Raw genomic sequence first — 16112 nt, 5'->3', positions numbered from 1 at the left:
CTGAGAGACATGGCAAAAGGAAAAGACAGAAAAGAAGGATGGGGTGGCAGTGGGAATAGAGATGTTGGGGATAAGGAGAAATATAGAAACAGGACAGAGACATAGGGCTGGAGGAGACCGGGAGACACAAAGGAAGTAAAAGCTACAGAGCAGGAGAAAAAAATGGGAGGTGAAAGTGGGAAAGGACTTAGTGAGAGTGACACAGCATTGTACTGTATCTTCTGCAAGTGACAGCAGGTGAGGGGAGCAGGTGTTAAATATTAAAGCGACTCAGCAGAGAACCTGGCCAAATGGCCCCTACTGATATGGGACATCCCTGCCTGGGACACACAGTCACACATGCGCACGCGCGCACACACACACACACACACACACACACACACAAACACAAACACACACACACACAGACACCAAGGGTAGCATCCCACCACAGTGGCAGAGCAAAGCAGAAAGAACATGCATGTTTAATTCACAACCTTCCATTTCAGCATGTTCATGTTCATACGCTATGCACTATGACCATCCAACCCCCACACACCAAGAAGTAGGAAGTCAAAAGACAAGATGAACAAGGTTGGCGGGGAATGAGTGAGCGCATATGGGGGATGAGGTAAAGCCAACAACATTTCTTATTTCCCAAAGCGGTCCCTCTGTAATGGAAGTACAACATTCCAAACTAATCCTGTTCCTCTCCTGGGCTTACACATGCTCTCTCTTCACATCAGTTCTGTGTTCCCTAAATGTGTCTCTCATCTCACAGCACATCATCCAACTTTCCGCAGATTATTCCTGACTGCTCCACACTGACATGCATTATAGGGGATGAGGAGGAGGTAGAGCCCAAGGAAGATTGAAAGAGAGTGAGAGAGGGAGAGAGGTTGGACCCGTTGTGACATCGATCCTTTTGTTTTCATATAGGAAAAAAAACACAAATGGATGATTATTTGAGTTGTTCGGGCTAGTCCAATTGGGGTGGAATAAAGACATCTATCCTCAACTGAAAAGCAGTTTGAATTAGTCTTGCTTCTGGGATAAACAACTTTGAAAAAACTGAGCTCAGAAATCACACTGGGCCTAATTTACTAACACTAGCGCAGTTTGCGCTGCGTCTGTTTATGCGAGTTCGGTAATAGCGCAAGCTATGCTTCCACATTTTGCGTAGTATTTATCAACCCTGACACCCATCAGGCAATCAGCGTCTTTCTCCGCCCACTATACCATAAATTGCGCTGTAGCAAAGCGGTACTTGTGCTATGATATGGCTGAGTGCAGACTGCGATATTCCCACTGCTTATGCTATGACTGTTTGAAATGATCCTGATGCCAATATTTGTAATGTAGCAAGGAGTTTAACAACTGCTGGAATGGGATGTGAACGCTGAGTGGGAGATTCAATTTCATCTTTGATTTCTTCCAGTAACTCTAATATTGCATGGCTGCTTGATCTGTAACGCTAAATGATGTGTTCACTGACAAAGTGTGATTCTTGTATTAAAAATATTTTCAGCCTCGCCTATGTTTTCGTCTTGCTCAAATTACTGTTGCCATTTCACCAGCGGCATAAAGGTCTACGAGGAAACTCGATTGCGGCTGGTTTAGACCTGCTTTTAAGAGGCGGAGAATTTCCCCCGCAGAATAGAGGCGCGCTCTTACTGACAGTCTTTGTAAATACCACGGAATATATAATTAGGTGCACTTTTTGCGCTTATCCTCCCACCTTTTGGGTGGAACTCCCACTTTCCGCACGACCCTCCCACCTGACGCATATTGAAAGCGCAACTTGTCTCTTCTTGCTCATGTGGCAGACAATCTGCGATTTTACCCAAGTGCGCCCTGTTTGTAAATAGCCCGCATCGGTTACGTTCGTCTTTGCGACCAATTAGCGCCTGGGAACAGGCGCAAACGGCTTGATAAATCTAGCCCACTGTGTGTAAACTCAAAATCTTGACAAATAAAAACTGTCCTTTCTAAAAACCTGAGGAGCATCGTTGCAGTAAGTTACTGGTCTCCACAATCTTGTTTATCACAGTTTTTAGGAGGCCTGCAATGACTGCTCCTGTTTATGTGATAGCTAGATAGATGATGGGCCCTATCTTGCACTCAGCGCAATTGCCTTTGTACACCGACGCATGTATCATTCCTATTTTGCAACCGACGCACAGCGGACTTTTCCCTCCACAGACGCACGTCGGTAAATTAGGGAATGTATTTGCCGCCCAGGGGGCGGTTTCAGCGAAGAGAGGCGTGTTCCGGCGCAAACGTTACGTGGTCCATTTTTGCAGTATCAGAAAACAATTCCACCACTGACCAGGAAAAACCTGGTCTAAAGTCAGTGGCGCTAGTATAAAGTCAGTAGCGCCTTATTCAGATGCTATTTTAGGGACGAATGCTTGGCCATAATGTAGCGTGTGCACAATGCGCATACACTTCTCTCATCTACAGCAGTTCCCATTTTTGAAAACCATACATAATTACAAAGAAAAATATTACTGAAAATGCGCTTCAGGTGTTTGGATAGATCAGGAGGCACTTTACAGTACAGTCCTCAAAAAGTCACAGCATTCTTTGTGTCTTGTTGTGTTTTACACATTTCCATGAATCATGGATGTGTTGATGACATAAATGAGGAAATATTAGAGGACTTAAGGAGATGTGAGGTTGAACTACGGTGGGATAGGACACTCCGGCGGGATCTGGTCCGGGAGTAATGCGCGATGTGCTCCTGATGGAGCGAGTGGACGGAGATGGAGTGGGGGGGGGAGGAAGGGGCACAACAGGTGCACGTGGTGCGTTTTGAGGCCCACGCTCCATGGCTGCAGCAATCCTCTCCAGACTTGAGGAGATGCGCCCGAGAGGCCGCAGCAACATCGCCACCCGGCCAAGACGGGCATTTATTACTTTGCGCATCCCGGACAACGCCCTGCCGTGCGGCGCCAGGCAAATCCGCCGTCATAATAGCAGTCCGCCATGGAACAAGCGCGCCTGCTCTTAAAGGGAATGTGAGATGATGCTCTGATTGGTTATTTTCACGTTACGCCCAAACCACACCTAGCTACTTCAGACCAACCTATTTTAGATTTGCGTCGGGCGCAAGACTCATTTATCCCGCCGGTATCATAGCAACAGCGCCCGAGATCCGCCCACAATGCTACTTGCGTTTGGCGTTTCATACTTGTGTTTCAGATCGTTAAAATAGGGCCCGATGTCTCTGTGGCCAGCTGCTGATAAAAATGACTGGAGAAAGCCTTTACATGAAATGTGACATAATCATGACAGTTAAGTTTGCATCTTTGCAGCTTAGTGCTGCTTTAACACCAAGTATTTCACACTCGCACTGCCCACCTCCACGTATATTCATTTATTTGGAGCACTTGCCTGCCTGCTCAAGTGCTTTTTCTGTATTTTCTTGGCACAATCTTTTTCTTCCTGTTTTTTGTTCTCCATCTAAAACATCATGTGTAGACTGCTACTGCACCAAGCCAAGATAACCAAGGTAACAGGAGACAAGATACTAATTTTTCACTTCTACCATAGACTTCAGGCTTCGCGGCGCAGAGGATATATATACAGTACAGGCCAAAAGTTTGGACACACCTTCTCATTCAATGCGTTTTCTTTATTTTCATGACTATTTACATTGTAGATTCTCACTGAAGGCATCAAAACTATGAATGAACAGATATGCAATTATGTACTTAACAAAAAAGAGTGAAATAACTGAAAACATGTCTTATATTTTAGATTCCTCAAAGTAGCCACCCTTTGCTTTTTTGATAGCGCTGCAAACCCTTGGTGTTCTCTCAATGAGCTTCATGAGGTAGTCACCTGAAATGGTTTTCACTTCACAGGTGTGCTTTGTCAGGGTTAATTAGTGGAATTATTTCCCTTATTAATGGGGTTGGGACCATCAGTTGTGTTGTGCAGAAGTCAGGTTGATATACAGCCGACAGCCCTATTGGACAACTGTTAGAATTCATATTATGGCAAGAACCAATCAGCTAAGTAAAGAGAAACGAGTGGCCATCATTACTTTAACAAATGAAGGTCAGTCAGTCCGGAAAATTGTGAAAAAACTTTGAATGTGTCTCCAAGTGCAGTCGCAAAAACCATCAAGCGCTACAACGAAACTAGCTCACATAAGGACCGCCCCAGGAAAGGAAGACCAAGAGTCACCTCTGCTGCTGAGGATAAGTTCATCCGAGTCACCAGCCTCAGAAATCACAAGTTAACAGCAGCTCAGATTAGAGACCAGATGAATGCCACACAGAGTTCTAGCAGCAGACACATCTCTAGAACAACTGTTAAGAGAGAATTTCAACGCATCAGACCTAAAAAAAAAAAAAAAAAAAAAAAAGTTTGGGCCAAGAAACACAAGGAATGGACATTAGACCAGTGGAAATCTGTGCTTTGGTCTGATGAGTCCAAATTTGAGATCTTTGGTTCAAACCGCCGTGTCTTTGTGCGACGCAGAAAAGGTGAACGGATGGATTCTACAAGCCTGGTTCCCACCGTGAAGCATGGAGGAGGAGGTGTGATGGGGTGGGGGTGCTTTGCTGGTGACACTGTTGGGGATTTATTCAAAATTGAAGGCATACTGAACCAGCATGGCTGCCACAGCATCCTGCAGCGACATGCCATCCCATCCGGTTTGCGTTTAGTTGGACCATCATTTATGTTTCAACAGGACAATGACCCCAAACACACCTCAAGGCTGTGTAAGGGCTATTTGACCAAGAAGGAGAGTGATGGAGTGCTGCGCCAGATGACCTGCCTCCACAGTCACCGGACCTGAACCCAATCGAGATGGTTTGGGGTGAGCGGGACCGCAGAGTTAAGGCAAAAGGGCCAACAAGTGCTAAGCATCTCTGGGAACTCCTTCAAGACTGTTGGAAAACCATTTCAGGTGACGACCTCTTGAAGCTCATCAAGAGAATGCCAAGAGTGTGCAAAGCAGTAATCAGAGCAAAGGGTGGCTACTTTGAGAAATCTAAAATATAAGACTATAAGACAGTTTCAGTTATTTCACACTTTTTTGTTAAGTACATAATTCCACATGTGTTCATTCATAGTTTTGATGCCTTCAGTGAGAATCTGCAATGTAAATAGTCATGAAAATAAAGGAAACGCATTGAATGAGAAGGTGTGTCCAAACTTTTGGCCTGTACTGTATATATATATATTATTTTTTTTTAAGTGCTCGTGCCGCGACCCCATGCGTCATGAAAAAATGCCGCCCTGGGCAGCTGCCTGCGTCGCCCGTGCCAAAAAACGCTACTGCTGCTCACACTGCAAAAAGCACAATATTGTTTGTTAGCCTACAGTAATCAGGCTAAATTGTTACCAGCCCACTGGGATTTTATTCAATCCTCCAGATTACCGTCAAACCACTGACAGCAGCTATGAGGGTAACAGCCAATAAGTATTACATGAAGTCAGATTTTTTTTTTCATAGCAAAATGTGTTTTGGTTTTTTCCTTTTTATTCCAACTATTCACACCATTGCAGTTTACATGTGTATCATATTCTGAAATCATTGAGACCAAATATAGCTGACAGCAGTGCTAGAGGGTCAGTGTGATGAGATCACCCTCACAGTGTGAGTGTCAAGCTCACTGTCAACCTCACTTAGAGCTCTCATCACCTCCATAATGGCCTTGTTTCGCTCTGTCACCAGGCGAGATAGAAACATGCTACAGCACAGCATCATGACTGTTGCTGAAACGAGTCATTCATCAATCAATTAGTCAATCAAATGAAAAATAATTGCCACTATTTTGATCAGTCCTTTAAGTCATTTATAAAGAAATAAATGCCAGACATCTGCTGTCACATGTGACACTTTGCTGGTTTCATCTGTTTTATATCATTATGAATTTAATATCTTTGGGTTTTGGAGTGTTGGTCGGACAAAAAAAATAAAATTGTGTGGACATGTACCAATTCCTTTATTACATTTAATAGATTATGGAGAGTTTAATCCCACCTTGTCTATCAATAAAGCCTGTGTAGCATTTTTTTATGAAAAGTAAATGTGTTTCCTGCAGTTGATTCCCATATATCATCTTCCATGAGCAGTTTTTACCATTTTGTAGCATTTTATAGACTAAACAATTCATGTATTAATCCAAAAATAATCAACACCTAATAAAAACAATCCGTAGACCCATGGGAAACAGGGGAGGAAAATCATTTATATCCTTTTACACATTTTCCCCACATATTTAAACTGTCCTTCTGGCAGGTGCAGATAAATGAGAACTACAACGACCACAAACATCAGAACTTAAGAAAAAATCCCCATCTACCAACACTACTTTGCAATGATTTGCTGACTCACTGAGCCTCCGTACTTGCCTGCCAGTGGGCTGCTCTTGCACCTAATTTAAACCACGCAGGAATACTTTTCTATTTACAGGACAGGCCTGCAGGAAAAGTTGCAGGGGGCTGGTTAGTTACAGGGTACACACACTCACGCTCACACATGGGAGCTGCCGAGAATGACCACACTTTTGTACTTCTGGCCACTGAGCAGTTCAATTAGAGCAGTCGGGGGTTAAGTACCTTGTTTAATGGCAACGATTGAAGGTGGGAAAAGCACATTTCATTTATTTTCCCTATCATTATACAGTCAGTGGGAGGTTCAAGCCAGTGACCTTCATGTTGCAACTCCACTCCCCCTAACCTATGAGCCAACTATCAACTCTCTTACCTTCCTCTGTCTCTTTTTTTTTCTTATCTCTCACAAACACACACACACACACACACACACACACACACACATACACACACACACACAGCATCCCCCATCAACAACTACTTCAAAAAGCTGCCGTATTACTGCAGTTATTGGTTCCTGTGTTTTGGCTGCTGTGCCCTGAGAGATTTAAAAGCTAAAGAACCAGTTGTGTTTTTATCAAAGCTTTTTCAGTCTGTTTGTCAGTTAGTGAGGTCTACAGAGTGTAGTACCAGAGAGAGAATTCAACTAAGAAAGAGATGTTCATCCCTAACTTTTCACGAAGCATCACACCAAAATAAAAAATTAAAATCCAATTTTAAAAGATATCTTCTCTTTTGCCGTTTTAAAACTGGGAATCTATTTATCTGGCATCCCACTGAGCAGCTGACGTGATATGCGTTCTTTTTTTCTTTTCTTTTTGGCTTTGCATGGCCACTTTTAGACCAAGCAGAAAATGCATTGTTACATATTTTAAGCAATGTTTGATTATCTCTTGAAATATAAATGATGTTCCAGAAAATGCTGCATGTTTTATGCAAATACTTCTACTGACCTTATGAATACTGTACTTTTAAATGTGAACTACGTAACCTTTCAAAAGGCTAATTAACATAAAGATGCTGAGGGTGATACCAGCCATCAATTCAGTGCGTTGGCAGTGTTTCTACTCTATACTTAAACGAAAATTAATCCAACAGAGCAGCAGTGATAGCACAAACAAGCTTCCAAAACCTCCCAGCGTGTCATTTTCTAATCTACAACATGCTGACTACAACATCATCGGACAGTTTATATATATGTCATTTTTCATGCTGTTGCCTAACGGATTATGAATTGTGAGCTGCATTTCAGGTGGAGTAATTTTCTAAATACCAAGTCTGTAAATGGAAAGAAGTGACTGACCTAATTGCTAATGTGCCAGGACATCTGAAAAAAGTGTAGGTTCAAAGATGTCTGAGAGGAGGGGTTACAACTCCCTAATCTCCAAAAAAACAAACATTGTGTATCCAAAGAAAGCAGGAGTAGGTTTTGTACGTCACGGTCACTCACCTTGTCAGCCATAATCATAGAGGAGCCTCCGTGGACTCCCAGGACTGGAAGTTGCGTCTGAACGGAGAGGAAGTCAAGGATCTGGGCAATGGCCTCCTGATCCGTGCCATCGGCAAACACAAGGCCATGGAGACGAGTGCGTGACAGAAGCTCACACACCTTGGGACACAGTGAAACAAACTCAGGTGTCAAACAAGACTCTTTGTGTGTGTGTGTGTGTGTGTGTGTGTGTGTGTGTGTGTGTGTGTGTGTGTGTGTGTGTGTGTGTGTGTGTGTGTGTGTGTGTGTGTGTGTGTGTGTGTGTGTGTGTGTGTGCGCGTGTTATAGACAGCATGTGTATGTGTTTAATATTGGTGAACCTACACAGCATTTCTCACCTGTGTAATCACAGACTTTGGGTCTGTCTGGTTGATCCTCAGTATTACCACGGAGACGTCAAGGGCATCATCAGGGCGCCGAGATGGGCGGAGATCCTGATCGGAAATGTAGCGCGTCTGGCCCATGATCACACCCACACTGAGACCTGGAGGCTTCTGGGACGCCACAGGCACCATCATCTGGGAGAGTAGGAGCAACAGCCAGCCTACTACACCCATCATACCCTGAAAACACACACAAACACCAAAAATTAACCCAAAGAAACTGTGACACTTTTGTCAATCCTGAATTTATGTTACAAAGCTCATATACTAAGACTGTAACAATATTTCTTTACCTTGAAAGTTTTCTGCATGCTATCAGCAGCCTGTCACAGGTGCAGGTAAGACATTCTGTATCAGGATTTTCCCTGCCAGTGTTGAGGGTTAGGTGCAGCACCTGAGCCGTTTTGGTCAGCACCTAAGCCGAATGAATGTAACTAAAAGACTTTTCTCAGATCTAATGAAGTTGTTGGATTTCGTTAGCAAGTTATGTCTTTAAGCTTTTTGAGTGTTATTTAATTATTATCTGCTCGAGCTTTCCAATGTTTTAGACACAGATATGGTGATAATAATGGTTCAAAATGATGGGAATAAGAGATGCAAAACTACCACAAAAGGGACACAAACCGACTAGAAAGAGATGCCAAATGACCACAAACCAAGACCCAAAACAACCCCAAAGAAAACAAAAATGACCAAAAAGAGACAAGCAAAAAGAGACGACTTAAAAGAGACGCAAAAACCCACAAAGAGACACAAAATGTATGGGGAAATTGATTTTATTTTTAATGAAAAACTTAACATTTTCTTGAGGAATGACGCCTAAACCCCCCGCAAAACACATTCCAGGGCTCTAGAGTGCAACACAAATTTGTAAGGGCGCACCCTTACAAATTTGTGTTGCACTCTAGAGTCCTGGAATGTGTTTAAGATTGTGTCTAAGATTTTTCCTAGGTCGCACCGGTGCACCTAACGTCCTCGCATCCGCTGCCTCTCCACGAACGAAGCGATGTCGTTAATATCGATGTGGTTTAATGTTGCGTTACATGACCCATTCCTTCTGTAAAGCCGTGCCTGTGTTTGGATCTCTCCTCCGCGCAGCCCCCCCCCATTCACTCACACACTCTCCCCTGCAACATGAGAGACGTAGCACCGCCGGTCCAAACTGTTGACATTTGTCTACGGTTTTATTTGTTATTAACACAGCTGTATATTGTTAAGTATGAGAGGGAAACCTGTATTAGTACCAGTGTTTCCGCTGGTAACTCTCTATTATTGCGGGCCGCCAGGTGAAAAACACATTAGAAGTTACTGAATGCAACTAACTTCAGTTCGTTGAGTAATAGCGTGTAAGACGGAGCCTGCTGGACCTGGGCGAGAGATGTGACCCATGGCCACATTATCATAGTTCATAAAAATGCAGCGCAGTGACGATACAGACATTTCATAGCCTACACATGACGTGTGTAACGCCGCTGAAGCGCATTCAACCCGTGCTGGACCCGTTCATAATGAGTCAGCCATCACTCTGTGAGTAGAATACGCTTCAGTCCATCACACTCCCCCTCTCTCCCTCTGTCTCCCTATGTCTTTCTGTCTGTTTTTTTTTTTTTAAATGTTTAAGATTTTGGGCTTTATTTTGATAGGAAAGCTGAAGACATGAAAGGGGAGAGAGAGGGGAATGACATGCAGGAAAGGACAGCAGGTCGGAGACGAACCTCTATATATACCAACTGAGCTATCCGGGCGTCCTCTTTCTCTTTTAATCAGTCTGTTATTGTTGTTGAAAACAAGTGAAGGAGCTTTCTATATATATATATATATATATATATATATCCTAGGCTATTTATTTCAGATAACTTTCATTTACATGTGTTGCAGCTGTATATTTTCAAACTGGTAAATGAAACCCTGTCTTTGCATTTTATTTTAATCACAATCTGTTTTAATAAAAGAGCTTGTGAAAAGTGGCTTTGACTTAAAATTTAACATTTAGCCCACTTTGTAAAAAAATAGAGAGCTATATATCGCGTATCGCCATTCAGCGTTAACGGGGCGCGGGGAAAAATTTGGGTGCACCTAAATTTTGTGCTGGTGCATCTAAATAAAAAAAGTTAGGCACACCAGTGCAACCAAGGCAAAAAGTTAGCCTGGAGCCCTGCATTCACCTAAGTCGTCCACAAAGCTAGGGAAAACATGTGTAGGTTGGGTGGTTGTGTCTCAGGAGGGAGACTAATCACAGGGTAGGCGGTTCGGTCCCCGCGTTCATCCTGTCCACACGTCAAAGTGTCCTTGAGCAAGACACTGAACCCCAACTCGCTGCCATCAGTGTGTGTGTCAGTGGGTGAATACTGTGTTGTAAGGTGTTTATATGTTCGCAAACTGACAAGGTAGAAAATACTGATATGTCCTTATTTCATGAGCTGCTTAAATCTTATCAAAAAAAAAGTAATCCTAGATAACCAGCCTTCAAGGTGTTTATACAGTAACTGTCTTTTCTCAGGATTTCTAATCCCACAAAGTGTGTTTACACAGAGGGATTGATAACATATCGCCTACCAGTACATGTATAATGATAGGAAGAGAGCACTGTACGAAGCTTAAAGAAAAGTAACAAGATGAAACTTAATTTGTTGCAAAAACTCCTAATCATTTTTATGTAAAAAAAAATCTATCATCTAAAATCATCTTATTTTCTACTATTTCATATTTTTGTGTATATGATAACACGTTCATAATTTCCTTGTGTCCTATGAGAACAAGCAAGAACTCCCACTTTTTGCTATGTTTGTTTGCTTAAAAGAAGTTGAGTCACACCTTGTGAAAGGAGTTAAAAATCGACTTCACCGTGTTGTGGACAAAATATATTTTGGATCATCAGAAGTCAAGAGTCATGAGTATTCTGAGCATGTCTTGAAAAACGCAGTAAGTGCTGTAAAACGACCCGTCGGGTTTCTCAAAGAGTGGCTTGTATTTATCTTTGATAAAAAACAGTGTGACTCAGATATGTGACCTGAATCGAATTATTAGTGCCAGTCTCAAGTGCAAAACCAAAGATTACATGATAGGCATAAACTGGGAGTTGTCCTCTTTCTGTCCTCCACTTTTCAAAAGTGGGCAACCATTAGGAGAGCAGGGTTAAACCTAACTTTATTTTTGCTAAAGTGCTAATCGGGCTTCATGTGACACCCTAAATCTCTTTTCCCCTGTCTGCCTTTATTTGAACATAATCTATGCCTGTAGGCAATGTTCAAAGTAAAGTGCCGGCTATTAATGAATAAAATAACCCAGTAATAAATGTAATCAGATTTACCCAAGTCATGGGGCTATGAGGGGAAACATTCCAAATCGCTAAAGGCACACAAGTGTCTGCATCAATCAATAACATTCACCGAGATGAAAAATAACATTTCTTTCAACTCTATATCCTAACCAGATTCCGGTCTAATACAGAGGAGTTTAAGCTCCTGCTCCCACTTTAGCTTACTCTGTGTTACCTTTTCCTGTAATGTGTACAGATCTAAGAGAAGCAGATGAGTAGAGGAAATGCAGTGTGAAATGCCTTGGGCTGAATGAGAGCTAATGAAACCATGATGTGAATGCTACGTTGCATCTCAGCCAATTTCTTACACCACCACAGTCCAGCAGAGCTGAAAAACACCCCGGGAGGAAACATCACGTCCACAAAATTAACCCACTGTCTCTGTATCTCTTCTATATCCTGCCCTCTTTTCATTTTCTTACTTTGCATTCATGTATGCTAATCATTTTCTCTTATGTATTTCTTTTTTTAAACTCTTTTCCTCTAATTCTGCCAATCTGTCTTTCTGGGTGGGTTAGTGTGTGTATCTGATCCATGTCATCTCACACCCGGTCTAATCAGGCCAGTTAGTCAAGTCAGTACTTTCCCAGCTTGCTCTCTCTGCCCTGGTGCCCACAGACTAGCCTGCAGCTCCAGCAGCACTTAGCATACGCCGCTAAATCACACACCGCTACACTCTTGTCCCAGGAAATTAGTGTCAGCTTCAACCAATGGAACCAGATTACACTAACTTTCCCTGGAGTTAGCATCAGGGCTAACATTATAAGAAGTCGAAGTGTACTGTGTCACAGCTTCCAAAATGGTCAACATAGCTGGAAAACTTTGGGTCACTGAGTGTTCCCGCTGTCTTGCAGGATTTGCATTTGTGCGTAAAATCATATCCGCTGACTCCTGTGGGAACTGTTTCCCCCTATGTTAGCATTTATGCCAATATTTCCATAAAACAAAAAAAAAATCAAGATGTTAATAATTTAATAATATTCAGCGGCATAATTCTCTAGTATCCTGCCAAGGGTGTTACCTCTTCTAAAATGTCTTTTAGTATTCAATAGCTGATTCACAGCAATAAAACGTAGGGAGCTTTTGTTGGTGCTCATCTAAACATGTTTCCTAAATTGTACAAATTTGCCTCTAAGCAGCAAATTAGTCTAATATTATTTCCTTTATTTATTTATTTTTAAGTTAAATTTGCTAAAATGATGCCTCTGTCAAAGCACACCCTGTGCTCAAATGGTAGCTGGCATTAAGAGGCCCTCAAGCTGCCTCAGTGACAATGAATCAGAGGACGTGTTTTTGCACAGTGTAACACAACCCAGAGGGATTTTCCTCGGATATAAGCACATTTTTTGGTTCAACAATGTTAGCCCTAACTCCTATTAAATAAAGCTCATGTGGGTGTAATTGCTTAAATCTATCGGTCCACAATTTCATTTTTTCATTCATCGCCAATGAAGCAGCTCAACATGGTATCTCTAGATGACAACACAAATTAGGCTCGTGGTATGTGGGCCATGTTTCCCCAAAATATCTTAAAGTGATACTCCACCCACAATCTGTCTTTTGAATAGCAACCACTCAACCTTTGTAGGCTTGAAATGAGGTTGTACAAGTTTGTAGTTTACTTATGAACAACAACATTCAGTCAGTTTCAATGGATTTTAATGCTAAGCAGTTTTCACTGTGGACAAAAAAAGTATCAAAACATCCACAGAAACTCTGAAACTTCTGCAGCACAACCTACTTTTCCACTGTCCATTTACAGTATATGTTAAACACGTTCCTCTCAATCATTTTTTTTGCCAAGATCTATTTGCATGGAGCATTGCTTCAATGCTACAATTGTTACATCCATCATACAAAACGAAGCCTCTCATGTATGTGGTTTTCCCAAAAATATTTCATTTTTGAAGACCATGTGTGACCAATCCGATACTGCTGTGTCTAGTGTTTTATATACAATATATCTTATCTCATTTGTTTCCCTATTTTATTTAATTTTTCCAACTAATTATCTGCTATTTTCTTTTCTTTTTTAAATTGACATGGTAAAATTGACAAGTGTTTGGTGCAATGTGAGAGCTGAACATACAATTAGATCTTTGGATGCTGTTGAAGCCATTTTAAAACAACAAAACAAAAAGGATGGCCAGCAATAAATGCCATTGGAGTGGTGAGCTTCTGAACAACGAGCAACTAAAGTGAATGTATTTTCATACCAAATATTTAATAACAAGTTAGTAACAAAGTCATGTACATCTTTGAATGCCAATCTCATGCGTTCCCCTTTTATCATCCTTTGATGATGTTGTGGTGTCCTTGCTTCAACAATGTTATGGTTCAACCTGAGAAGTCTGTTGTTGAACCTCAAAACCTTTCGTTTAGAAAGCACATAGAAATCGTCATTTCTAAATCTAGATATTTTATAATTAACATTTGCTTATCTGCAACTTTCAAGAGAAAAAGTCCAACATCATCTTAACATTTAACCCACAAACAAATGCCTATTGCATTATATGAGATAACAGTTGGCTGTGATCTCTCTACAGTCAAGGTTGAATAATATAATACATTATATCATTTCTTTCGTGTGCTGTTGCACAGACACTAAGGTAGAATAAGATAGCAGCTGCCACCCTAAAATAATGTCTTGGCATCCCATTTTTCTTTACAACGTTAGTGGTCCAAAAGCATTTTTTTCAATTTGGTTTGTTAATCCCCATAATACCCAGTTCCAAACTAAGTGTCAGGGCCAGATCCATGTACATATTTGAGCTCGCAATCTACATTAAATAGCATATGATTTACTAAAGCAGTAGGTCTTTTAGGTGCATTCTGCATATAAACGAGCTCTCCAAAGATGCAGTTCAGTGGTAAAATGGGTATACAATAGGGTAATAAATCTTGAAAGAAATCAAGCCCAGAAAAATTAAAATGTAGTTATGTATGCTATAAAATGATCTTAAGGTTTGTAAAACCAATGCAATAGTCATTAAGCATATAAATTGCCTTAAAAAAAATACATGCCACTGCAACTCGATGTCAAGTGTGCAATCACCGAAGTGCATTAGCTCATATTAAATGATCACAAAGCCACAACTCTCCACCCTCTTTATCTTCTTTATACTGCACTACTTTTCTTTCTAAGAAGCTGTCACTCTCATTTCTAAATAATTCACTGTAGCTCTCCTACACATGTTTCTGCTGTCATGGTGATTTCCACAGAATGCAGGATTATTAATTTTCATCTCCCCCAACACAACCTTCCTTTATTATACCATTTCAAATCTGCCCCTACATTGTAGAGGCAAATATTTAATTCTGATCCTTGAATATCGGGTGAGCCTTAAAAAATCTTTACCAGAATGTGCAGTCAACCACTTTTATGAAATCTCCCTGTGTTATGTGTGCAATCCTCCTTTAAATGCATTTGCATGAAGAAGAGAGGCACACTTCACTGATCGCACGCAAGCTATGTCTCAGATGAAAGGGGAACTGCGCTTCCAAGCCGCTGCACCTGTTTGATAAATAACATGCACATCAAGTGAATTTTATGTTGTCTAATGCTGTCGGTTTTGGATTTGCTAAACAATGTAACTTGACAACATCGGCAAAGTTAGTGTTGTCCTAAATACTGTAGCTAACAGCAAATGCGTAATACAGCCCCTAACCCTAACCCTAACAGCTGAACACACTCGTGGCATTCTTTCTACAGTGGAAATCAAATATTCTTCAGAAAGTTCTTCCCAACTCTGTTGCAGAAGTTCCAATAAATGTGTGGCACTTGTAGGTTGCTTTGCTTTCACTTTTCTGTCCAGTTCACCCCAAACCAGCTCAATGGGGTTTAAGTCTGGTGACTGTGCTGGCCACTCCATGTTTTTAACAAGCATTTACCTTATTTGTTGTGGGGGTTTCATTTTTTTTTGGGGTTTTGGGGTAAAGGGTGGATTTTTTTTTGGGGTTATCTTGCTGTAGGATGAACCCCTGACCAACTAGGCGCATACCAGAGGGTACTGCTTGGTGCTGCAAAATGCTGTGGTAGCTGTTTTGGTTCAGGGTGCCTTTCACTCTGTACAAATCACCGACCGTGGATCAAGCAAAACAGCCCCAGACCATCATGCTTCCTCCTCCATGTTTGACAGTTGATGTCACACACTGAGGAACCATCCTTTCGCCAACTCGATGGCGTACAAAAATCCTGCGTGATGAACCGAAGATTTCAAATTTTGATTCATCAGTCCATAACACCTTCTTCCAGTCTTCAGTAGTCCATTGACGATGTTTCTTGGCCCAGGCAAGCCTCTTTTTCTTATTCTGACGTCTTAGTAATGGCTTTCTTGCTGCAGTTCGACCTATCCAACCTGCAGCTCGAAGTCTTCTCTTTACAGTTGAAACTGAGACTTGCTTATTACGACCACTATTAAGTTGTGCTTGAAGCTGTTATCCTGTGAGCTGTCTATCACGTAAGCTGTTGACTCTCAGAAACTTGTCTTCTGATTCTGTTGTGGCTTTGGGTCTGCCAGACCTCTTCCTGTCAGAGTTTCCCCCAGTTTCTAAGTGCCTTTTGATGGTGAAGAATACTGTACTC

At 41.6% G+C, this 16112-nt stretch overlaps 1 protein-coding gene across 2 annotated transcripts in view; it reads right to left on the bottom strand.

Annotated features, from left to right (window-relative positions):
• The window catches only part of grin2ab (glutamate receptor, ionotropic, N-methyl D-aspartate 2A, b), a 109896-nt gene that overhangs the window by 72531 nt on the left and 21253 nt on the right, over nt 1-16112 (bottom strand). For both annotated transcript variants that reach the window (XM_039805513.1, XM_039805522.1), the window contains exons 3-4: nt 8164-8388; nt 7787-7945 (exon numbers count right to left, since the gene is read on the bottom strand). In XM_039805513.1, coding sequence (XP_039661447.1) covers nt 7787-7945; nt 8164-8388 — 384 coding nt within the window. The remainder of the gene's footprint in view (nt 1-7786; nt 7946-8163; nt 8389-16112) is intronic.

This window comes from Perca fluviatilis, chromosome 1 (genome assembly GCF_010015445.1).
Source record: "Perca fluviatilis chromosome 1, GENO_Pfluv_1.0, whole genome shotgun sequence".
In the NCBI taxonomy this organism is placed as follows: domain Eukaryota; kingdom Metazoa; phylum Chordata; class Actinopteri; order Perciformes; family Percidae; genus Perca; species Perca fluviatilis.
Note: the sequence above shows the minus strand (reverse complement) of the source record. Positions and strands in the feature narration are given on the sequence as shown.